The sequence below is a fragment of the Pseudonaja textilis genome, chromosome 2, assembly GCF_049901715.1.
Source record: "Pseudonaja textilis isolate UNSWEBS1 chromosome 2, rPseTex1.2, whole genome shotgun sequence".
NCBI lineage: Eukaryota > Metazoa > Chordata > Lepidosauria > Squamata > Elapidae > Pseudonaja > Pseudonaja textilis.
Window position 1 is genome coordinate 190,997,576 of NC_141991.1, and position 25,805 is coordinate 191,023,380.

Sequence of the window (25,805 nt, forward strand, 5' to 3'; positions counted from 1 at the left end):
GGGAATTCTGGGGGTTGAAGTCCACAAGCCTTAGAGTTGCCAAGGTTGGACATACCTGAATAAAGGTATTGTGAAAGGGAAAAGTCTTTTCTCTTTGCTTTCTCATTCTCTGTGTAAGTAGAACCACGTTCACATATATGCTTTTTCTCCATACTCTTCTTATACCTTCCCTTCTCCTTCCTCCAACTGAAAAAAAAAATAGATCCAAGGCGTCCATGATGGACCTTTCTCCATGGCTGAACTACCCATTTTTATGTCAGCAGAAAAAAAAAGCTTCCAATTCTTTCCATCACCTCCTATGTGGACTACTGCAATGCACTCTACATGGAGCTACCCTTGAAGAGTATCCAGAAGCTGCAGCTAATGCAGAAGGTGGATGCATGAGGAGTTTTGGGTGCCCTCGGAGTGTATGTGTAACATCCCTCCCATGTGAGATGCATCACATGAAGGTCTGCTTCTGGGTCCAATTCAAGGTGTTAGTTATTACCTTTAAAACCCTTCATGGCAAGATCATACCATCTTGTCCCTATCTTGGTCCAATCTGGTCAAGCAGGGAGGACATATTGTAGATCCCCATGAGTTAAAGTATGTTGTCTTGTGAGGTTTAGGAAGAGAGCTGTGTCTACTGTTGCCCCCACCCAATGGAACATCTTGCCGAAAGGTGAGGCAGGCTCTGTTTCTTCTGGCCTCCTGGAAACGCTGGCACATAGACGTAGCTCTGCCAACTGGCATGGGGGGCTAAGAGTGGCATGAAACCCTAGGTTTGGTTGGTGGCTTGGGGGCGTGCCCTTTCCCTTTTTTATCTTTTATCGTTCTTTTTAACTCTGTTTTTAAGATTGTTTTTTTTAACACGTCTCTTTTTATGGATTTTATTTGTAAACTGACTGGGGGGAGGGGTCACTTAGATGAAAGGGATGGTGTAGAAATTTGTTAAATTTGCTGATCATGTCCTGCCTCTATTGCCTGTTCCAATTAAAAATTATTGCCTTCTCCCTATCAAAATCCAAGCAGAAAGAATTAACTTTCTAAGGAAGCTAGCAAGAAAGAGGGCAAATGGCAAACACATGATCACGGGGGCATTTGGCCAGGGGTGGGATTCTACCAGTTCGCACCTATTTGCTAGAACCGGTTGTTAACATTCTAAGCAGTTCAGAGAACCGGTTGTTAGAAGAAATTACTGGCCTAATCCTGTAAGGAAGGCAGGAAGGAAACATTCTGGTGTTGCTTACGGAAACTGCCTCTCCGTTAACCCTTATTACATTCTTGGCAGGACTAGACTTCCAGTCTCAGGAACTTCTCTGGAGTTTTTTCCCCCCTCCTTTGCTGGTACTTTGCTTGTGTGGAGTGACCATTGAAAAAAGTGACTTATGACCATTTTTCACACAACTGTTGCAGCATCCCCACAGTCACGAGAGGCCAGGCAAGGAGATGCGTGCCTCGATGTGAGTGAAGTTGAGCTGGCCACGCCCAGCCAGTCACATGACCACCAAGCCACACTCACCAGCTAAGCCACGCCCACAGAACCCGTTGTTCAAAAATTTGAATCCCACCCCTGCACTTGGCCACTGGTTGTAAGTGCAAAGGGGCTGCCAAGTGCTCAGATCACAATCATACAGCTGCGGAGAGGTGTGTGCAACATTTTGCAACTGTCAGAAGCGCTTTGGGAGGGATGCAACATTTTGCAACTATCAAAAATGCTTTACAGGCCGTAAAGCAGCCTTTCCCAGGCCATCATTAATTGGAACCATCATTAAACAAACAGTCCTTGTTAAGTCAAGGACTATCTATAGATCAGTAGTTTGGGAAATGGTGTAATTGATTAATTGATTGATTGATTGATAACAGAGCAATATGCGCTATGTTTCCCCAATGACTGTCTCTTGTACAAAATGAAACTTGGGGACATGCCCACTCATTTCTCAGCCCAGGCTCATTTAAATGAAATCAGCTTCTGTCGTGAAGTTCACAAGCTGCCAAAGGCTGGTCCCTTTAGGGGCCCGACCACTTAACTGACAAAACATATTGAGAAGGGCTTGGCATGTAACCCATGAGCAAAAGGATCAAATATCTCTAAACATATATGGATTAAGATGGTGAAAAGGTGAAATTTCTTTTCCTAGCTAGTGAAGGTTGATATTTCTTTGCGTAACTGTACTGCAAGCTTTTTTTTTCCCCCATTCCTTTTTTTTTTTTTAATGCCGGTTGACAAAAGACAAGTTGATTTAGCTGAATGCATTGACGTCTTAAAAGCCTGTTTTTGTTGCCTCTCAACTCACAACTCAACAATTAAGCAGCTTCTATGTGGATTTTTCTCTCTGTTGGCTTGACTTTATGGCCCAGCGTGTTGATATGAAATTAGACAGCACACTTTTCTGCTTCTCAATGCTTTTTTGGGATGAGAATTTTCACAATGCTCAACTAATCTTTCTTGACTGATGGTTTATTAGCATGGATGACAATTTAAATCCTACATGGACTATATTAATCCATCACCTGGCTTTATGATACAAATTTTACTTTTAGGCTTATTGAGGCTCTCTTTCAAAGTGATTTGTTGTTTTTTTTAAAAAAAAAGTTTGAAAAGATAGCTGTCAGAGCTTGTCATCAAGTTCTGTAAGTATGCGAAGAAGTAGTTTTCTGTTGCATTTTATACAAATGCAAGAATAGAATCTGGGCTGTATTCTGCTACATTTTTCTGTTAAATGAGAGCTTTTGAAAGAAGAGGTGTGCACTAAGTCTCCCCCCTTATGTTATTTTTGTGGAGTTTTGTGAAAGGGCAATGCTGACAGGACAAAAAAATGACCAATTTTTCTTATGCAACTTGAAAGAACAATAGTAGAAGACTTCAAGGTTTGCCAATAAGGGCGGCTAGAGCAAGGCGTTGTCAAATTTAGTTACTCCTACAATGTCGATAAGGAGGGAAATAACACACTAGCCACAAAAATAATAGAAAAATAATGCAAAACAGTTGTTCCAAATGTTTTCTCTTCTGATCGTAACATGATCTGAAAGCAACTTTCTTTCAAAAGAAAGAAATCGGGGCAAAAGGAGAATTTTGAAAATCTAGCCTTAAACCTCAACCATTCACACTACCTATGGGTTCTGTGAAAAAGAATCAGATAAGAACTGTAAATATTTACCGTAATTTACAATATTTTGTAAATATGGGACTGGGTTTTATTTTTGCTTTTGTTTTTTTTGGAGGTAAAAACTGTCCTAATGGTAGACTATTTTAATGATACAATCAATCCAAACATAAAATTTTGGATAGTTACAAAAGAGAACTTCAGAGGCAGGAGTAACTGCCAATAGGGGATGAAGTCAAGATGGCGGCCATGATAATCCAAGCCTAGCACCATTTTTATGTTTTTTGGATGCAGGACCCATAGTCTTTCCATGCACAAGTCTCCTTCTCCCAAGTAATTGTGCATCCTTCCCTTTTGTGGGCTTAATTTAAAACTATTTACACAGTTCCATTGTGAATCCGCAAATATGAAGTTGTCAGTTGGCTTAGTGTCATAATTTCAAGCATCAAGAAAAGAATCAGACCAGTAACAGCCACCAAAAATGAATCTGAACCACTATGTCTTTTTATTTCTTCTCCTGCTAAACAAAGAGGGCAAATTCAGCGAGCAAAATTTATCACATGGAATCTTTGAGTTGTTTAATTTTACCTAATGTTTTATATTTCAGTGAATCCTTTAGAGTGTATTCTGTTTCAAAATGGTTTGCATGTAAGAAAAGGTACAAAAATAAATTAAATAAATGGAGGAACAAACAGGAACCAATGTGATTCTTAAGACTTTAACAAAGTAAACTTGATTCATAAATCCTCTAAATCGGGTATCCAACCTTGGCAACTTAAAGATTTGTGGACTTCAACTCCCAGAATTCCCCAGCCAACCGTGCATTTTTTTTTCCCAAAATGTGATCAGGCTGCCAGTAAAAGGCTTTACATGTCCAAATTAATCTATATTATAGTTATTGAAAAAGTGAAGCTGAGTTTTGGGGAGAAAAAAAAGATAGTTAAAAGGCATTTTCTGTTTTGTTTCCACAGCTGAAATGTATCTTGAAATGCAAGGACTAGAGGCCGCTGAATAAAACATATAAAATATAACATACAGACATTTTTGAATATTATAAATATGTAGGGGGAAATCTGTTGCAAGACTTGAAGAAAAAAAAATATTATTCTTAATGTTTTGAACTACATTTTATACTTTTCTCCTAGAAAAAAAAAATCAGAGAGATTACTATTCAGGATGATTCTGTACAGTATACAGGAACATGCCTGGCCTGAGACTTAATTTCTACAGCTGATATTCAATGACATCGACAATAAAAAAATATAAAATGATATAATTCTAGCATGAAACAAATCTGGACTACTTGTAGGAGTGGTTCTACCCATTTTATGATGACCTGATGACATGTTGTAGAACATTTCGACTATTATCCTTACTATTTCAAAATGAACTTGTGTAAGAAGAATTGTTACAAAATGGACATCCATGGATGGGGAGTCCCCCCCAGAATGAAAGAGAGTCTTTCCAACTGAACTTGGAGATATCACGGATTGGACCCGAGACCTTCTATATAGCAAAGCCATGTTCAGTCCTTGATACTTCAATGTAGGGCTAGAAAACATTCTCTTCTGAAATTTGAAGAACGTCTAGCGATCCAAGTTGACGGCCTTAACTAAGATCAGTAATTCTCAACCTAGGCAACTTTAAGATTTGTGGACTTCAACACCCAGAATTCCTCAGGCAGTTTGAAGTTCATTCATCTTAAAGTTTCTAAGGTTGAGAAACACTAGTGCAGATGGATGAATGGACCAATTTATTAAAAGGCAACAGCCTGAGTTGAACACACTCGTACACAATCATATACATACACACACACAGCTATTTCCAGTCATGTTTATTACACAAATCCCTAACTACAATTTCTTTTTAATATATCTGGGGTGGGGTTTTTTGCTTGTGTATGTGTGTGTTGTATTGTACTGTATTACTTTGCTACATTAAACTTCCCACATAGCTCTGCTGTTCAACAATTGTTACGGTTCTTTATCCTCTGAATGACATAGGGATTTCTGCTCAACAATTGCTCAGTTTATATCCTCAAGCTGAGTAGCATTCAACAATTACTTCCTCTATGTCCGACAATCAACCTGGAGAATATCGAGACCTGTCAAGCATTTTACTGGTGTTTATTTAAACTTCTTTGTGTGCATCAATTCAGCATTCCAAAAATGTAGGTAAGTGAAATTGTGGCTTTTTGCCAGAATAGAAAGCAATAAGGTAGGATTGAGGTGACAATAAATAAGAAAACCCTTCCTATAGACAGGCTATTTACATGGTACAATCCATGCTAAGCTTTCTTACTATGATGCCCATTTCAGTTCCTGAGTTACAATCAAGAATTGCCTCTCCCAACAGTTTAGGACAAGATAAGCAGTCTTCAGAATTCTGCCATGAATGTTATTCAAAGTCATAGGTGATGTATATTTTTTGACAACAGCATTGGCTCAAGGGAGTTTTTAATATCGTGGTTTAGCCTGAAAAGACACCACAGGTAGCCCTTGATTATAACTCTTCGTTTAGTAACTGCTTGAAGTTACAACGGCTCTGAAAAAAATGACTTGTGACCATTTTTCACACTTATGACCACTGCAGCATCTCCATGGTTATATGATCAGAATTTGGATGCTTGGGAACTAGTTCGTATTTATGACATGCAGTGTCCTGGGGTCGTGTGATCACATTTTGGGAGCTTCTGACAAGCAGAGTCAAATGGGGAAGCCAGATTCACTTACCAACCGTGTTACTAACTTAACAACTGCAGTGATTCACTTAGCAACTGCGGCAAGAAAGGTCATAAAATGGGGGAAAAAACCCAACTGAAATTTTGGGCTCAATTGTAGTCATAAGGACTACCTGTACCAGACATCACTCTTAATGCCCTGATATCCTTCCACAAACTACTGCCTTTATGAATTAAGCCTTTAAAATAACCTCCAGCAGCATCAATAGAGACCATTTGAAAGCAGAGTAACCACATGGATGGTTGGTATTATTCAGTGGTGGGATTCAATTTTTTTTACTACTGGTTCTGTGGGTGTGGCTTGGTGGGCGTGGCAGGGGAAGGATACTGTAAAATCTCCAGTAAGGGGTGCTATTTGCCGGTTCTCCGAACTACTCAAAATTTCTGCTACTGGTTCTCCAGAACTGGTCAGAACCTGCTGAATACCACCTCTGAATGGAATGGAATGGAATGGAATGGAATGGAATGGAATGGAATGGAATGGAATGGAATGGAATGATTGGATTGTCTTCAAAAATGAAAAAATATGATTTACATTAGTTAGGTTCTAGTCTCTGCTACCAAATACAGTAAGCATCTATTCAGCAACATTGTATGTAAAGCAATCTCAGTTAAGGAAGGTTTATGTAAAGCATTTCTTATGCACATCACAGCCCCCTGACCTGGAGGGAGCTCTGTTACAAATAGTGAATTAATGATGAATTCATGCATAAAATCATCACAATATAAAGTATGATAAACTGTGCTTAAAATCCCAGCTGCCCCCTAGTGGTTACTGCAGGGAACTCAGAAGATGTCTATGGAACCCACTGCCCATGGAAAGTTGTGCCCCGCAGTGTGACTATGGAAGCCAGGTCCACAGTTGCCTGGGCAGCCCAGAGGCATTCCATAAAGATCTCCTGAAAGCATCAGTCATGAGAGGCTATACTACCAAACTAGGGTTCAAATACAGCTGCTTCAGTCTAATTCTTCTACAACATACAGACAACCGACAGTGGAAAAGTGATGCATGTTACTAGACCAGGGGTGTCAAATCAGGGCCCGTGGGCTGGATCCAGCCTGCACTGTAGTTGGATCCAACCCAGGGAGCCGAACCAGTCTACCCACGTTGCTTCAGTCTACTCATATCACTTTAACCTGGTCTACCCAAGGCAGAGAGGAAAGATCAGGCCAGCAAAGCTTCGGCCTGGTATATCTGGTGAGAAGAGGAAAGATCAGGCCAATGTAGCTTTGGCCTGGTCCAGAGGTGCTATTCAGCAGGTTCTGACAAGTTCTGGAGAACCGGTAGTGGAAATTTTGAGTAGTTCGGAGAACCGGCAAATACCACCTCTGACTGTAGGTTTTACAGTATCCTTCCCTTGCTACGCCCACCAAGCCACATCCACAGAACCCATAGTAAAAATAATTTGAATCCTACCACTGGCCTGGTCTACCCAATAAAGCCAGCGTGGCTTCGGCCCAGTCTACTTAATGAGAAGAGGAAGCATGCCAGCAGTTTGGGGGGTGGGAACAAGCTGGCCATGCCCACCTAGTTGGCCACACCCACCCAGTCAGCCATGCTCCCTGGCCCCCCGAGGTCAACCACAACCCTGATGCGGCCTTCAATGAAATTGAGTTTGACACCCCTGTACTAGACTAACATCTTGCAGGCAGCAATATGAGCAGGACAGCTGAGAATATTAGCAAAGGACTTTGAAGAACCTGACAAGAACATCTGCAAAGCAATCATTACCCAGATCAAGGACTGCTGGATAAGAAACACAAATAGCTGGTGCTAACTATCCATCTGAGGGTGTTCCAGGAATTATCATGTAAACACTTTGAATTTGGTTGCTGTTGTTATTCTGCCACCAATATTGTTTTACTATAATAAGAACTTGCATCGTACCAGGAAGGTGAAAATGAGCTGAAAAGACAGCACGGGGCTTCCTCGGCAGACATATGAATGTATTTAGAAGGACAGCAACATCCCCCAAGTCCAGCTTTCAATCTCTGCTTCTTTCATCCTTAAGCTTAGCAATTAAGTAACACTCCGTGGTTAAAAAGTCAGGCAAACAGATGTACCATGAGGCTAGTGCAGGCTCATGCTTTTCAAGCTCAAACATGCACCCTGATCATAGGAGCTGCCTGTCTTTAAAGGAGTTTGGGTAGGCAATGCATTGGAGCCTCCAGTAACTCAATTGCAAAGGTTTTCCTCCCATCCAATTTCGCATATTGAAAGAAAGAAGTGTCGAGGCTCAGTCTACAGTTCCTTTTTCTTTAAAATAATGCAAACGGTTTTAAAAACTGGATGCCATCCAATCAACCTTAAATTTTATTAGATCTGAACTAGAGCCAAGTGCCACAGGCGGTAATGTAAAAATAAAGGAGAGAACTCAATTTCCAGAACTCAGTGGGTGAAGGTTATTTCCACACTGTGGTGTTATGATGTAGAAAAGTGGGGGGGGGGGGAGGCAGGCCGACCTACAAAGCTATCTTATGATTGGCACTCATGAGCATTTGGGGGAAGAAGTAATTAGAGTCACCATGTAGTAGCTACTACTTAGTTCATACAAATTCCAATAGGTTTCAGAGAGAGAGTAAGGTCAAACCCAGAGAAGATTCAATTTTCTGCCACTCAGAATGCAACAGAATTGAAACTGTAAAAAGACCAAAGTTCGGTAAACATTAAATTGCAACATTTGATCCACCATTAATTGTTTTTAAGAGAGAGAGAGAGAGAGAGAGAGAGGGAGAGAGAGAATATCATCAGTTGCCACCTTCTCAATGAATATGACATGCCTTTAATGATAAATTGTTTGGAGAAAAGAGGGAGAGAAGACAAAAAAAACCCACTCAGATTAATACCTGATTAACACACAGCACTAATACCTGTGATTTTTGTTTGTTTGTTTATTGTTTTGCCTACAGAACCTCTATTCAGAACCTAGTGTTTAAGTCCTGAATACGTCTAATCTGGAGAAGCGTCACGTCCATTGAAAACTATTTCCTGGATGAGCAGCACTTACAGTATTTAATTTACAAGCCGAATGTAAAATATGCTAATTCAGGAGCTCCGACTGGAAAAGACACGAATTGCTGGTTACAAAGCAGCTTAAAGGGATACTGTGTTTTGTTTTTTGTTTTTTGAACTGCACGAAAGGAGAGATGAACATTAGACATGAATGAAGTCTTGGAACATATCCAATAAATTGAATGAGGGAATTTTACCTCATTCCTTTCCCTGAGAGGGGAAGACATGAAAGAAATGGAGAGGAAAATTGGAGGGAAAAAATGTGAAGCGCGATGAGGTTATCTTCAGCTATTTGTTCCTGTCAGGTTTGGGTAATGCTGCAGCTAAAAGAAAAAAGCAAGACTTCAGCCTTGCACGGCCTCTGACTTTCTTGCGATGTATCCTTGCTTCTGATACTTTTACCTCTGGAACCTTCTGAAAGAAATTGGCCGACGTTGAAAGCCCCACTCCAGAAAGAGTCGAAAAGCCAATTTGTTTCATTTTCTTTTGCAAAGAAAAAGTCTTCTGCTCGCCAAGGTCAGTCTGTAGAAAGACTAGATCTAAATCACACCAAGCTGAAAAATTTGATCCACAGTTACTGACCTGGAGAGCCTAACAAAAGTTATTTGCTTGACAAATGTCTTTCCTCCTTGTGATATTTTAATAGATAATAGAATAACAGAGTTGAAAGGGACCTTGGAGGTCTTCTAGTCCAACCCCCTACTTAGGCAGGAAACCCTACACCACTTCAGACAAATGGTTATCCAATCTCTTCTTAAAAACTTCCAGTGTTGGAGCATTCACAACTTCTGGAGGCAAGTTGTTCCGCTGATTAATTGTTCTAACTGTCAGGAAATTTCTCCTTAGTTCCAAGTTGCTTCTCTCCTTGATTAGTTTCCACCCATTGCTTCTTGCCCTGCCCTCAGGGGCTTTGGAGAATAGGTTGACGGGCACCCTCTTCTTTGTGGCAGCCTCATAAACATTGGAAGAGCAACAATAGGATAATTTAAAAACCATACCCAGTGGGAACACACACAAAAACCATTCTGAAAGGGCAAAACAATTTGTGGGGTGGGTTTTAATTACTTACTTCTCAAGTTTATACCTACCGTAGATTTTTAGTATCTTATAAGGACGAAGAACATGAGCCAAAGAGCCATTCTATACAACATCTACGGCAAAGATTTAAAGCACCCAATAGAAGAACAGATCCACTAAATACAAATGAAGGGGGTCCCATCACTCATCACCCATTTTGGCACACATTTCTCTATATTTAGCAAACCTATCCTGAAGATTTTCCTCCTGGAGGAAGCTTAAGTCTTTTGGTAGTATTGGCACTAAGCCCGTTTATATCATAATTTCAAAACAAGCCATGAATGACTCAGTTATAATTTCTGTTTTCTAAAAAAAAGGCATGACAATGATTCAGCAATAGCCTGCTAGGAACAAAAGGAAATGCTTTCCCCTCCCAATGAAAGAGCTTTCTATCCCTGGGCCTTTCCCCGGTCTTGGCTTAAAAGAGTTATCCACCCATCCTTGAGTCAGCACAAAGCAATGTTGGCAGGCAGTGCGATGGCTTCGTCCTCAGGTTTTGCTTCATCCCTGTTCAGTATAACATCAGCCAGTGAGAAAAACACCACATTTGTTAAGTGAATGTTGCCAAATTTTAAGACCTTTCTTGCCAACGTTGTTAAGTGAATCACTGCTGTTGTTAAGTTAGTAGCAAGGTTGTTAAGTGAATCTGGCTTTGTCCATTGACTTTGCTTGTCAGGAGGTTGCAAAAGGTGATCACGCACAAAACTGGGAAAGTGAAAGGACTCCCATGGAGGAGGTAATTAAACAAAAAAAAAACATTAGAATGTGCCAAACTGGACAGACTTACAATGGAACTCAAGGACAAAGAGGAATCAGAGTATACCTAGCACGGGACATACTGTATAGTGCTGTCCATACAGTTTAGAGTTAATGGGATTTGGGATAGTTAGTTAGGAATTGAGAGCTGTCCCCTTAAGGGAATGCATCATGGTAAATGTAATTAAGGTATCCGGGAAATGTAGTTCATGTCATGTGACCACATCTGTAATCCTGATTAGTCATTAAATTGACCCTTGTTGGCTTGGGGGATGCTCCCTCACTCTTGCTTGAATCCATTACCATGCAGCTGCTTCAATCATCATGGGGATGAGAGTTTATTATCTATCTACCCCATAATGCAGATATGCAAAGGATTGGACATTAAGAAGAACCTCATCATAACTGTGAGTTGATAAGGATGCCTGATGAACCAATAAAAAAGACTTTGCATGGATGCTTTGTGGAGTTGCTCTGTCTGCTTTATGCCCATCCAGACGGTAATAAGCAGAACATGTATAATTGGATAAATAATAGATTGGGGTGGGATTCTACCAGTTCGGAGCAGTTCTATAGAACCAGTTGTTATGATTCTGCACAGTTCAGAGAACCAGCAAATTGCGCAGTCACTCCTTAAGGTATTTCTTTTTTCTTTTTTCCCTCCCGACGATCAGCTGTTCCAATGATCAGCTGTGCTGGGATCCCCTCGCTGTCTTACTGCTTCACCCAGGAGGCTTCCCCGAGGCCCATGAGGCAAAAAGGGTGTGCAAAAGGGGTAGGGGGTGATGCCCCGCCCCGCAGCGCTCTGTTTTTTGCCTTCCTGGGCAAAAAAAATGCCCCCCCCACCTCAGGAGCCTTGCCTGAAGCCCAGGATTTCCAAAGGGAGGTGCTGCCAAAAAAAAAAAAAAAAAGGAACAGGCCACACCCACCCAGTCACATGGCCTTGCCCACCTGGCCACACCCACAGAACTGGTTGTTAAAAAGTTTGAATCTCACCCCTGTAATAGATGCAGAGATTAGTGTTGAATAATGAAAGAAGTTCAACAAAATAAAAATAAATACAGAGATAGAGAAATATGTAAGAATAAACAATGTAAGAAATATTATTATTGAATTGTATATGAACATAGTATGAAATGTATAAAATAAGAACTGTAATAATGTATTATGATAGAATTAAGCAAATAATAGTTATAATCCTGATGTATAACACAATGTAGCCAAAAGAGATTATACCGTATGATAGTTGTAACTAGGATGTATGATATGATGAAAAAAGGGGGGGATTTGATATGGATCTGTTATATATTTTAAGGAAAAATGTACAATAAAAATATTTATTTTTTAAAAAAAGGTGATCATATAACCCCGGGACACTGCAACCGTCATAAAGATGAGTCAGGTGCCAAGCATCAGAATTTTGACTATCTTACCTGCATAGATGCCGCTGATGGATGATCAGGTAAAGCTGACCAGAGAAATTTGTCAGATGCTCTCCTGCATTGTCCCTGACTCAAGTTATTCATCTTTTGATGACTGGGAAAGGATTTGAACAAAGCCCTTGAGAATAAAAAAGGGAATCAAGAATGAGGAATTTTAAGCCATATGAAAGAATGTTAACCCTTTCCTGGGAGATAATAAAGTAGCCCCAATAGAGTAAATCTGGTAACCGTTCTTGTATTTTGCTGTAGCCAATAGAATGGTTAAGGCTGTGGTGGCAGGAATTCCCAAATTAGAGGTGGTCATTATATAAACCTACCACAACCCAGCTTCAATATTGCTAAATGCCATACCAACTGTCCATGAATTTGGCAGGGCAGAAAACATCTGAAATTAAATATTTGCAAAGATGTAAATGTTCCTGACTCCTTCTTGATGGCAGTGAGAAAGCAAGCGTTGGGAATGATTTTATACTGAGTCTCAAGAAAGATTATTATCTAGTGAAATCATAGTTGTGAATCTACTGCCATGCTGAGATGCTGAGCTTAACCACGATGTGTATCAGGAGATAGGTACTCACAAGGTAATTTCTCTGCTATATAGACAAAATTTATATTATAGAGTTATTTACTACTTTCGAGCTTCTGAAAGCAGATGGGTTCAGCCTCCACAGCCAGGTGCCAGTGTGTCCTTCTGACCCAGGTTGCATGTAGCTTTTTTTGCATTTTCAGTACAAAAAATGCAAAGTTAGAAAATACTGCTTTTTTTTCAGAGCCCCTTGTAGTTTGCAGTATGGCACAAAACCTGTTTACCTTCCCATCCTAGAGAAGACTGAAATTTGCTCACATTTCGTTTTTACAAAGAAGAGCAGACACTAGATTGGTTTGCACACTTTTCCCAATGAATGGAAGCAATTTTGAGATAGTAAAATGTGTCTCGTTCTTGGAAGCAGATTCATAAAAGATAGAGTATTATATGTGCGGCAAGGAGGCCATGGTTCAAATTTACATTCAGCTACAAAAGCTGGTTCACTGGATGGAAGACCAGGCACTGTATCTTTAGCATGAACTTGAGGCATGTCCACAGGGGATAAAAAAAAGTTAAGATGGCAACTAAAGCCATGCAACTGAAGCCATGCCTTTCTTTACTGCACTGATTTAATGTTGTTCATGCAAGGGTAAAATATATTTAATCTATTAAATCTCTTATCTGCTTCGGTGCTTCACAAAAAAATGGGAGAGAATACAACTCTAGGTCGATTTGTGTTTCTGAATGGTAGGCAAGTTCCAAATCCAATAATCAAATGTTTGTTCCACCATTATTTTATTCCCATTAACAGTGAAGTTAGGCAGCTGAGGATCTTGAGAAATACAATAAAAAGGAAGCAGTATCAAACTCAGTGGAAATGGGGCAGGAAAAATGGCAAAGGAACAGGAAAAAAATACAAATAAACTGATAGCAATAATGGCTTGGGGTGGAGCTGCAGTTTCTGCCTGAAAATTTAATTTATACCTTGGATCTGCTCCTGAATAGCAATTGTAGTCATGTCTCCACCAATGATTTATAATAATTTCCAGTGCCTTCGTGCCATTACAATGCAACCATTGAATTTCTATAAAGCATGTCCACATTGCTGTCTTTTGGCACAATAATAATTGGAGAATTTTAAAAGATGCTGCAAGTTCCTGATGAAGAAATGAAATTCAGACAGGAAGCTAGAAGTCCCTCTTTGGGATAGGAGGAATTTGTCATCCATGCTCTGCTAACTTCCAGTTTAAAGTGCTGCATTGAACGCTACCCAGAAAACAACCCAAACTATTTCAAATGAATGATATGGCATCTGTTGCAGAGCCTGTTGCTTCTGCTTCTGTTTTCCATGTCCTATCTTGGCAGGGGATTAGCAAGACCAAAAAGAAAGAGTGCTTCTGACTATATACAGAATGCCTTCCAATGGGATTTTTGTGCATTGCATACACTGAATCAAATATTTACTGGCACTTGCCAAGCAACTTTTATCATTAAAGGTAATCATTCTAAGCTAATTCGTGTGTCTACGAACAAGCAAAATTAGAAGTTAGGTCACAATGGCAGTCTAGAACCATGGAGCATAGTCTCCATGACTGTTCCTCCTTTCCTGAAGTTCTTTGCCACATTCAACCATCAGCAAAGCCAAGAGATGGGCTCCTTCACATATGCAGGGTGCCAAGCCAGGCACAAACCCAAGTTTTGAAGACCCTGCAACATGCCAGCAATCAGGGTTAGTCTGGTCTTGGAAGGGAATGTTTCAAAGGCTGGAAGACATGGCAGAAAAGGGTCTCTTTCTGGGACCCACCAGATGACAGTCTTTAGCCCATGGTGTCCAACCTTGGCATGTTCAAAACTTGTGGATTTCAACTCCCAGAATTCCCTAGCCAGCCACTCTTGAAGTCCACAAAAGTTGCCAGTGTTGGACATCCCTACCTTAGCCAATGGGACCCGATTTTGCCTGTCCTTCTGGGCCAAGTAGAACGAGTAGATACAACAGGGGAGAGACAATTCTGTAATTTATCAACTCACACCATAGAGGGCTTTAAAGATAAATATCAGCACCTTGAATTGCATCCAGAAGAAGCCAGGGGAAGTAGCAGTGTCATATGCCAAGTAACTAATGCCACTAACTGCTTGCACAGCTGTACTCTGCACCAGCTGAAGCTTCCAAATGCTCTTAAAGGGCAGACCCATGAAGAACGCACTGCAGTACTCCAGTCTGGAGTCACAAGTCCCCAATCCAGCCACAGGCATAGCTAATACACAACCAAAAGGTGGTTGTGTAAACATGGCTGCCATCTTTCCCCAGCAGGAGCCGTGAGTCTGGGACGACCTCCAGATTTCACCTCAGATCTGTTTGGGGCAATATTTCCTCATCCAGAACAAAATATGGAAGGAAAGTCCCAAGGACCAGGAGACCCACAATTCAAAGCCATTCAGGCTTGCTTGGATTGAACCAAAGCTCGATGCATCCCATCCAAACTCCCACAAGCTCGAGGCATTAAGACAGAACCTCCATGCCCTGTGGCACTCCACAAGGTATCTTGGACCCACTCCATATTTTTTTGAACGTACCACTTCCAAGTGTAACTGAGACTTAATGCAGCCCTTGACCTAGTGAATGTTGGCAGCCCAGGCTAAAAGGACCAACTCTGATCAGGATGCATGTTCTAGGTAACTAATCTAGTGTGGCTTATGTTGGCCAGAATCACACTAGTGATGAAGAAAATGTTATTTTGTTTCTATCAAATTAAGCAGTTCCCTATATTCTTAAGAGACATTTTGAGATAGAGGGAACCAGCAGGAAGAGGTGTAGAATTCTGTGGTAGGTCTTCTTTTACATGTGGTAAAAGCTTGGGTGAAATGTTCTGTACATTGGAATACTACAGGACAAATTCAAACATCTCTCCTCATCACAGGCCTTGGTGAGTATTCCAGGAAAATACCAAATGCTTTACATTTTGCATGTAAATATTAGAAAGTCATGGGTAACCATATTGCAAGAAGAAATAGGCATACAACCTGGAACAATTAAATCATATGGCCAAGTCTTGAATCATTTGGGGCCTTCCATCTAAATCTGAATGATCTTGGGTCCATTTCTTTCCTGGACTCAATTTGCTGATTATAAATCAAAAGTATTATTCTGCATTCATGTCATTGCAACAGAGATTAAACGAAGACATTCAACAACTGGGCCAGATTTTGCATACGTGTGTATGCATTCAGAACTTTTAAAATCCTCACAGAATGCACTATTTTAATTTGCAAAACATTTAAATATTTTATTTTCATATAAAAACATGCATACTATGTACATTTTAATAACATCCTTTACATCTGAAATTCTTTTTTCCAAAATTATGGTGGCAAAAGGCAGTGGCCATATGTTTGCCAGACAGCGTATCAATAATTGTTAATGTTTTAGAATAGTCAATTCCCCAAAAAGGGCAACTCAGCCAGTCTGAAAACAACCAATATTAGTGCTGTGCTGTAGTTCAAAACCTGTTTATTGGAAATAAATTTTTAACAAAATTTGAAGAATGTCTTTCAAGTGTATGGTGGATGAAGTGCCTAGCAGAAGAACTCTCTAATGAATTCAAAAGGACTTACTTCTTGGCACATATGGTTAAGTTTGATTCTAAGTGCCAATAGATTTGTTTGGAAGATCGCATTGTCAGCCTACTGAGAAACATTGGTGACCATGGAAGATGGCCGCTTAAGAATTGATTCAACAGAAAATGGTAATGGCTCATTTGTTGATAATTTTGTTACAACTTGTTTAGTCTCCAGAAGGTCCTTTGTATATCTGTCAATGCTGAATTTGTACTTTTCTCTGAAGGTACACTCTCTATATTTCTTGGATGCCTCATCAAAAGTGGTTTTTAACTCTGATCCGGATTTGCTATGAAGCGTCTGCTGGAATAACGAGTGGAATGGGCTATATTTGGATGAGGGTGGCAGTAGCAGTTGCTGCTTGTTGCTTTCTTTGTTGATCTTGTTGAGAGGCGGGTCCTGATGAACTGTAAGATCCTTGCCAGAGATGTGTGAAAAGGTCCTCTTAGGAGATGAAAATGCTGACCTCTCATGGGCCTCTCGAGAGATGTTTTGCAGTTCATTTTGAGGTGTCTCAAGTTCCTGAACATGAGGATGGTGCAACGTGTTCTCATTTTTTGACAATGTGATGTCTTGTTCAGAGGTGGGAAAATCCTGGCCATGTGAAGCTTTATTGTCCCAAACTACTCCAGGTTTGAGAGACTGGACTGTGGTAGCGTTTAGAAGGCATTGCTGATAGAGAAGGGCATCATTGAGAGGGCCACATTTTGGCCACACCAAAAACCTGGAGGGTAAAGGATATTGCCTGTAGGTGGTGGCAACACTCAAATTTGATGAGATCAGTTCCATGTTCCCTGAGCCTGAATACTGCATAGTCAGATCTAAACAGGTAGGCAGAAAACCACAAAACTCCTTACTGGAAGCTTCCAGTTGATGAGGGTTAAAACTTTTATAAGAATTGTACTCGGGCCCATGTACCATGCGGTTTGGCAGGAAAAAGGCAGCAGCCTGGGTGGCTTCCATCATTTCTCGTTCCTTATATTCCCGTTCAAGCATTATGTTCTCAAGTTCTTTGTCAGCAAAAGCCCGTCTTTTTCTCATTCTGTCGCTAACAGGGGGTGGCAAGGACGAATTCCCTCCAAGGTAAGGTTCTGCTGGAATGGGACGATAACCTTGGAGGGAGAAAATAATTGTTTTAGTAACTAAAAAAAGTGTAAAAAGCGCAAAATGATAAGAGAGTTAATGTACTGTAAAAGAACATGGTCTCTCCCTGCATGATCACTGATGACCTTGAAGATAATGTTTTTGAGTATGGCACTTTGGTGCATACACAGTGCTTTCTTACCCTCAACAGGTAACTTCAGAGTTTATTTAAATTTGAGGAACAAGGACCTGAATGATTTTCCCCCTTTATCCTGCCTCCCAGTTGACACTTAAAGCAAAACTTGCTAATTACCAGCCAAGATTTATTATCAACCTTTGTATCGGATGTTTAGACATCTATTTATAGATGTACAAGTTGTCCTTTTGATAAGATGTAAAAGAAGTGCAAGGAACATAGTGCTTTTTGCCTCCAACTAATTACTTTCGCCATATCCAAAGTCACACTGAGCCATCACAGTAATAATTAGCCCATAAATCAGTTTTGATACCCCCATGTTACTACATTAATGTTTCTTTATTATGACACTTATAATATGATTTTGAAATATCTCTATACCTACAACTGGTGCATTTCTATTCTCTAAAGGTGAACCACTATGTACACAGAGGTAAAGATAAAATCCAAGGAGTACTAGGAGAAAAGAGAAAGAAAGTTAAGACAAATCAGAAAAGATAGCACGAAGCATAAGAATGTTTCTACTCCTACAAGGAAAGTATCTTTGCAAGAATGTAAAAACTGAACCAAAAGAAAAAGAAGAAATATAAAGAAATCATTTTGTATAGTTAGATGACAGTCCTATTTCATTTAGCTGGAAATAGAGCTGGAAATAAAGCTTAAATAAAGTCAATGGATTTTACTCCCCCAAATTATGCACTTTGCAGCTCTGATTTATGGTCCTCATTACACATACTCCAAATAAATGTTTCAACCACAGCCACCATTCAAAAGAACATAGGATTCAAACTGCATATAAAAATAGCATTTGCAGGGGAGAACTTCATGTTATACACACATTTTTACAGGGCCATTAAGCATAATTGCACAAAACCATAAATAATTTAATGGGATTTTCACCCAAATAAAACATTTATATATGGTATATAGCTGCAGTGCAAGATATCAGAAATTTGAATAGAAATGGGTTGTTTATATTACTAATGGATTGTTTCTATTACTAATTACTAAATTACTAATTTTCTCAACACTACAGAAATTGGGTCAGAGACTATAAAATCTGTATCAAATGCTAACGATAAAAAATAATAGGATTATTGTACTTGGGAAGCAAAAGAACTCCACTATTAATGCTTTCAAAAAGGTAATACTATTCAATTAAAATTAACTATTTTAATATATAGTTTTCCTAAGATACAAACATATCTATTGTTTTGACAGAGAAACACTAATTTAACTCCTCAAAATGTCACTTTATGTTTTTAATCAACAATTATATGAATACAAGTTGGGACAATATGAAGAGTAAGTTCAATTTGCAGGAAATTAACTGATTGCAATCTGTTTGGAATTAAAAAGAAGTTATCCACCACAACTACTCTATACTTTATTTTCCTAATTTAACCTGACTATTCCCTTTAAGAGATGGAAAAGTATTTCCATATGATATTAGCTATTTTTTGAAATCCTCCAATAATATGTAGACCCTGTACTTCTTTGCATAATCTAATCTAGCCCTTATCATAGTTGCCAGAAATTATAATTCAGTTACTGGCTATAACACTGTCATCAATTCATTTCTAAGAAAGCATTTTCCTATTTTTTATGACAGAATTAAAGTACACAAATCACAATCTAATTAAGAAGATTTTGTTCAAAGGCTATTGAGATTTGTAGTGGAACACAGTCCATGAGTTTTTATAATTGTTTCTCTAATTTTCTTAGTCTTTTTATTACCAAACTGACAGAGGTAAAATGTATATATATTAACACACCAAACAAAAATAATTCCTAAGATATATAAAGACAGGCAACTTCAAAGTGTTGAAAATTATTACCTTCTAAAATGCTTTTAGCCAGCAAACTAGGTGTCCGAACATGTCTCTGGTACACTGTTCTGCGCTCAAAATTAGCCTGTTTCCCTGTATGTCCCTTCTTATCCTAGTAGAGAAACATGGAGGAGAAAAAGAAGTCAGAGAAACTTCATAAATTATGTATATTCTATTTCCAGCAGCATCAATTTCTGAGATTGTAGTTTTGAAAAAAAAAATACTCCCCAAATAAAGAGACTGGGGTTTCACCATATTTTTAAATCAATTTAGCAGCTGCATTTATCTCTTTGTAAGTTAGTGCCTTATATTTGGCCATTTGACTATAGTTCAATGTATTGTGCAAACTCAGAAAACGGGTTAATTAATCAAGTTAAACATATTCCCATTTTAATGGAATTCCTTCTACTTCAGGAATCTTCCTTTGACTCTAAATACATTTGGAATTTAACTTCTAAACAATTGGCTCAAAGGTTTAAACAAGTTATACTGTATAGTTTTATTCCAAACTCCCAAATACAGATAGCAGCCAATACCAAAGGAGACATATGCTTAATTCTTTCAATTAAATCAAATACGGTATATTAAATACCTTTAGCTTTGGCTAGAATATGCAAAATGCATTTATATTTTGCTTAGGAATGATCACAGAAGAAATTGTCAAAATGCATACCATACCATACTATGGGTTGAAAAGATTAAAAAATGCCAAAATGCATTTTCGAACTACTTGTTTGAAAGAAAAATCTTAAGTATGTGATATAGTCCCTTAAATACTCCATGACAGACATGATCCTTTAACAAAAACTCTTGATCCAATTTAAAATCGATTTTATATCCAGTTGAACCTATATGTGTTTTCTTTTTAAACGTTAGCTTCTGATATCTTAGGAGTCTTAATTCTGAGGAAATAATAGAAAGAAAAGGACTGCCTGGAGAAATGTCAATTTGGGTATATTTGTTACAGTCTGGATTCAATTTATTCCCCTAGCAAATTGAAGACCTTACATTCAGTGCTTTCAGGAAGCCGAGGAAAAGAAGTAAATCGGAAGAGAGGTTGCAACTAAAGCTGAGAAGAAATTCCAATGGAATTTGGAACCTGCTCTTCCACAAAAATCCAAATTAAAATACTTGGATCGAAGCTAAATCAGTCTCCCAAAACCGTTAGATTAGGCCAACTAACAGCAGTGGCACCTCGTAGCCAGTTTTAAATCCAAGCAGTCAGTCAGGGCCTTTCAGAGGATAACTGCCCATCAAAATAAATTTGTTTTATTATTATTATTATTTTTATTATTCTATTATGTTTCCTTTTGGAAGCGAAATTATTACTAAAATTACTAAAATCGCTCCGGCCCCGTCCCAACGCAGCTCCCCGCACCCTCCTGGGGCGGCGCCTCAGAGAGTCGTCGGGGGCTCCGCTCCTGCCCCTCCAACAAAAAAGGAAGCCGGATCGACTCCGCGGCCGCCCCCGGGCCCACCGACGCCTTTTCCTCGGAAGATCAGCTCCTCCTGCCCCAAGGCCGGCCAACGCCTGCGGACACCCGAGGACCCCGCGGACGGGCAACGAGGAAAACCTCCGAGCACAAGTCGCCTTCATGGGCGAGCGTAGCATGCGCGGGCCCCTTAAGGAAACGCTCCGCCTCCCGGTCCGGGTTCTCTTTCCGCGGAGGGAAAACAAGGCAGGAGAGGATGGGGATAACGGAGGAGTCTCGACCGGAGGGCGGAGGACGGAATCATCCACCCGGGGGGGCCAAGAAGAGCCCGCCGCCCAGAGACGGGAGGACGGGCGAGGCCGGCCCTTACCTCGGTGGCCTGCTGCCTGCGAAGCGCCACCTGGGCGGCCATGACGCGCTGCCGCTCCACCACCAGCAGGCAGTTGGCACACTGGCAGTCCCGCCAGCGGCAGAAGCGCTTGTGGCCTTTCAGGCAGGACACCACGCCGTGGTTGCGGCAGCGCGCGCATTTGGGCGTGCGGCTAAGCTTGCGGACTGGCTGCTCCCCGCCGCCTACGCCTCCTTCCTCCGCCGCCGGCGACGGCGAGACAAGCTGCGGCTGAGGCAACCCAGGAAGCCGGAGAAGGTCGCCCGCTGCCCCGGCTTCGTCTTCGTCTTCTTCGCCCTCCTCGTCCTCGTCGTCGCCCTGGTTATCGTCTTCCTCGTCATCGTCTCCGGCGGCCTGTAGCGAAGGCGCGCGTGGCGCAGGCGGCGGCCGCTCGGGCTCTTCCAGGCTCTCCACGTCGATCTCCCAGGCGTCGGCGGCGGGGCCCACCTGCTGCCCCTCAGCCATGGCTCGCGCCCCGCGGCTCCCGCCTTCTCCTCCAGCTCGCTTCCTGCACGAGAGAGAAAGAGAGAAGGGAGAAAAGAGGCGCGGCGCCCTTGGACCAGACCTGGCCCGGCTGCCCCTCCGGCTCTTTTCCAGCGGCAGCTTTTCCCCCCGCCAGATGGACGAGGTTGCTTTACCGAGACCCGTCGGGGCTGCGGGTGGGGTGGAAATCGGCGAGGGCCACTGATGAATTAAGTATCCACAGAAGGGAAGGGGGGAGGGTATAATCCACTCCAGTTCTCCGGGACTTAACCCGGAGGGTTTCCTGGGGGGAAAAGGCCGAGGGTGGATGTGGGGTGGGGGAGAGAAGAGACGGGAGGGGTCTTCCTTGGCTTTCCTATCATGCGTGGACAAATTGTACCCACACCTCGAAGATGGGTGTATACATGTGGGTACAGTGTATGCATAATTTTGTATTTAGTTTGTCATGTTTATGTAGTGTATATTGGAGATGGTGGCCTTTTGAGAGCTGTATGCAACAAAATTTCATTTTTATGTACATTCAAAGTGACAATAAAGTTATTATGTTCTATGTGATTTCGATTCCTTCACGCAGCCACTGGCCACCCCGCCTCCTCCCCACCCCGCAGCGTCCAAGGCCCTAATGCCTCAGAGACTTCACAAATGAAAATGTGACGCATCTTCTAGATTCGCCCTCGTCCCCGATTAAAAAAAAAAACCAGGGGAAGAGGGGGATGCCTTGGATTTGCAACACCTACCATCCCAAATTAGCACAGCGATGGGAATTGTAGTCAGATACATTCAGAAAGTAGCGGGGTTTGGAAAAGATGGCAATTCTCTTAAGAAAGGCTTCCCTGCAAATGTGATGCCTTCCGCTCTGCTCACCTCTACCCTTATTGCCCAGGAAAGTTTGGTGAGCCTTCAAGGAGCAAGGCCAGATGAAATGCAGGGGAAGGAAAAACAATCACAATTGGGTTTACCTGACTTTTTTTTAAGAGGTGCTCCCTTTTATTTTTACAGTGATCTAGTTCATAGGGCACTCTGTTTAATCAATAGGGTTTAGTCACAGAGCATGTTAAAAAACCTCGTTATAGCTTCCATGTGGTACGCAATGCCCGCCCACCATTGCATTCTTTTTCTCTCTCTCTGTGGTAATAAAGAAGCTTCATAGAATGTGAGTCAACAAGGTGTGTTCTACTCTGCTGTCGAATAGAGGGAAAGAGGATGATGCACAATTTTAAGATAAAACCAGAGCTGTCTCTATTAGCCAGAAAGATTGTGGCCAGATTCATGTCTATGAACTCAAGAGAGTTTAGACTAGAGCCTTGCTGTCTCCCCCTTGTGAAAAAGGTCAGCATTGGTCTTCATTCACACATCTTTAAGTTGTGTATTTGTTTTCCATTTAGTTTGACATGTGAATGCACCTACTGTACTTTAATGTTATGCAGGAATATGCATGGAGCCTTATAAAGTGGCTTTGTAAGTGAATTAAACACAACAGTCATTTTCATACAAACACTTCAACAGAAAGTAAAACCAAATAAATGATTTAGTAAGATGTGTAAATTCAGGCCAGCACTATACCAAGGCGTTTCCTAAATCTATCCAAGAACACTTTTAACAACTGAGAGATATCTATATCAATATGAAAACAACAGAAAGTTGGTCTTCATTGCAGGTTTTTCAGCACATTTATAGGAAGATACTATAAATTGCCATAGATTAAGAAATGTCAAAAACCCAACATGCAAGCAGCGGGGATTGGGGACTGTCTCCATCAAGCCATGATTGCAGAATATTCTCCTGTAATCTGCATCTAGAAATTCAGAATTTGCATGGCTTTGGGAAATTTAATTCTTTTTAAATCATTCACTTAAAGAGACAATTCTGACATGCTAGGATCTTTTACATATTCTCTTTGTTTTCATTGCATCTCATATTTCAAAAAAATCATCTTTGGATGTAATTTTCACAGGCCCTGCACCTAGAGAAAGGTATCCCCTTCCTTTAAAATGCACTTCAGAAAAATAGCAAATACTAAGCTGTCTGTTTAAACCTGGAATCCTAGACATGTCTTGCTTATCTAGAAATATAATTTTCTGGAAATATAACCCAATTGGTTTCCCTTCATACAAGTACAAATGAAATAAATAAAACCTGATAAATTTAACTAGAAGTGTGTGTAAATATCACAATGGTTTGTTGGCTGGTTCTCACCACACACTAAATCAAATGCATACAAGCTACATTATGGCTTTGGGGAATCTGAGTCTAACCAACACATCCTTGATTTGTTGGCTGGTGAATTACTTTGGCATCTAACCTTATTTGTACTCTAGTGTATATCAATATAGAACGATGAATTATAAAGGAGAATGGTTTTAGCCAAAGACATAATTCATCTTTATTTCTTAGACTACATGTGAATGTAAACTAAACCCAATACATTCCTCAGAGCAAAAGTACTTTGGCCAGAGTATTATATCAGGAGCATGTTTGCTTCACTGTTTGCTTTCAACCACTGAAAGCTTTTTGGTGTCATTTTCAAGTCTAAAAATCAATTGACACACACCCTGCTACTCTCTTCAAAAGAGATTGCTTGGGTCACTGAATGCAGCATTTAGAATGTTCTATGGAAGTAGACATTCAATTTGTTTGCATGGAAAATAGACACATGTCTCTAGAAAACACCTTTTGTGCCTTGCTGTTGGGACCAGGCTTGACAAGAGGTGTAATCCAACTGGTCAAGCTGGCTGAATGTCATTGCACGGCCTTATCTGCCTTCTAAGGATCTTCCACGTTTGCAAAACCGCTGCATTTCATTGAGAATAAGTGTCCTGCATTAAGTGCGGCCTTAATGCTAAAAAATAAAGTTAAACTTCGATTCAGGGCAATCAAATGCTGATCGTCCCGTCCCGTCCCCCCAGGCGTTTTAATGCTGGCCCTAAATGCAAGCGATTAGAATTCACCGGCATTCTCTTTTAGCGGACTCTGGGTTTCTTCCGCTGCTCCCGCAATATCTGCAGAGGCGCGACCCAGGAAAGAGGGCAAAAGTAGAGGAGACCGCTAAGGGCTCCCCACAAGGGGCCCATCCAAGACAGGTCAAATGAGAGGGCTTCTCGGGGGAAAGGGGACCCTCCTCCCCGGTTCCTGCTTCGCGTAACCTCCCCCAGGGCTCCCCAGGTCCCGATCTCTCCAGAGTTACTCACCACAACCAAGCGTCCGAGGGGGCTGCAGAGGCGCGCACTAATGGCATTCGGTCCCGGCCGTTCCCCGGACCTGGCGAAGGCGGGAGCGGGCCGAGAGACCGCTAGAGGCGAAGTGGCTTCAGCCCACCCAAAACCTTGCCCCGTCTCCAGCCACCTCTGAGCCGTGGATCGGGGCGATTCCTCTCGAAGCAGCCCCCCCAACCCGGCAGACGCAGGAGCTCAGAGCGCGTAGCAGAAGAGAAAGCAAAGCTCGCCAGTGGCGGCAGCCACAAAACGCCTGCCCGTTTCTAAGACTCTAGACGTCCCTCCCTATATGATCGGTCCCAGGACGCGAACACCCGCCCGATCGACTCACCAATTGGTGAGTGGTCCGGCCCCAAGGCCCGCCGATTGGCTGCGGGAGGATTCCAGTTGTCCCCACCTCTTCCACGCTCCGCCCCTTCGGAGGTTCTTACCAGCGTCTCGGCAGCTGTTTTTTTTTTTTTCCCCTTTCAACTCCTCTTGGCGAGATCACCTTTTATTTACCAGTCTTCGCAGCAAAATGAGTTATGTGTAAAAGGCTCTGTTGGTAACCCAAGACTGAAAAAGAAAGTCGTCAACAGCTACGGAAAGCAGAACTGCGGGGATAAATATAATTGAGGAGTAAAAAATAAAAGAAACCAGAGCAAAATACATCTTTCCTAACATAAATCCCCCCTAGCGGTTCTATATTCCCCGAAAATTGGTTCTGATATCACCGAGGGATCTAAAGAGGATTCTTTAACATTTGTGATTATTCTACGATTATAAAATTCAGAAATAATAAGATAAAAATAATAATAAAATTCAGTACCTTACTGCAGCAAATCCATTTATTTTCCTTTTGTTAAAAAAAAGAAGATGCTGCTCTTGGATATACTTAAATCTCACTAAACCTAATTCTTATTAAACTACCCTTACTTTCCATCGTC

General features: G+C 41.1%; 1 protein-coding gene across 2 annotated transcripts; it reads right to left on the bottom strand.

The window, feature by feature from the left end:
- Positions 1 to 15,897: 15,897 nt before the first annotated feature.
- On the bottom strand, positions 15,898 to 25,165 carry DMRT2 (doublesex and mab-3 related transcription factor 2). 2 transcript variants are annotated; one of them, XM_087926694.1, is made up of 5 exons: positions 24,856 to 25,043; positions 21,167 to 21,692; positions 19,373 to 19,475; positions 17,916 to 17,990; positions 16,136 to 17,367 (listed from the first exon to the last, which is right to left on the bottom strand). In XM_087926694.1, the coding sequence occupies exons 1-5, from the start codon at positions 24,900 to 24,902 to the stop codon at positions 16,322 to 16,324; spliced, it is 1,797 nt and encodes a 598-aa protein (XP_087782820.1). In that variant the 5' UTR covers positions 24,903 to 25,043; the 3' UTR covers positions 16,136 to 16,321. The 2 variants fall into 2 exon arrangements, with proteins under 2 accessions (XP_026559546.2, XP_087782820.1); XM_026703761.2 differs by lacking the exon at positions 17,916 to 17,990 and having other exon boundaries at positions 15,898 to 17,367; positions 24,856 to 25,165.
- Between the last annotated feature and the right edge of the window lie 640 nt (positions 25,166 to 25,805).

Bases quoted from the DNA above. Each gene is read 5' to 3' on its own strand.
- DMRT2 (XM_087926694.1), bottom strand. From the start codon at position 24,902: ATGCCATTAGTGCGCGCCTCTGCAGCCCCCTCGGACGCTTGGTTGTG. The intron at 21,693-24,855 runs GTGAGTAACTCT...TCTCTCGTGCAG, and splicing joins CCCTCGGACGCTTGGTTGTG to GAAGCGAGCTGGAGGAGAAG. The intron at 19,476-21,166 runs GTAAGGGCCGGC...TTTCTCTACTAG, and splicing joins GCAGGCAGCAGGCCACCGAG to GATAAGAAGGGACATACAGG.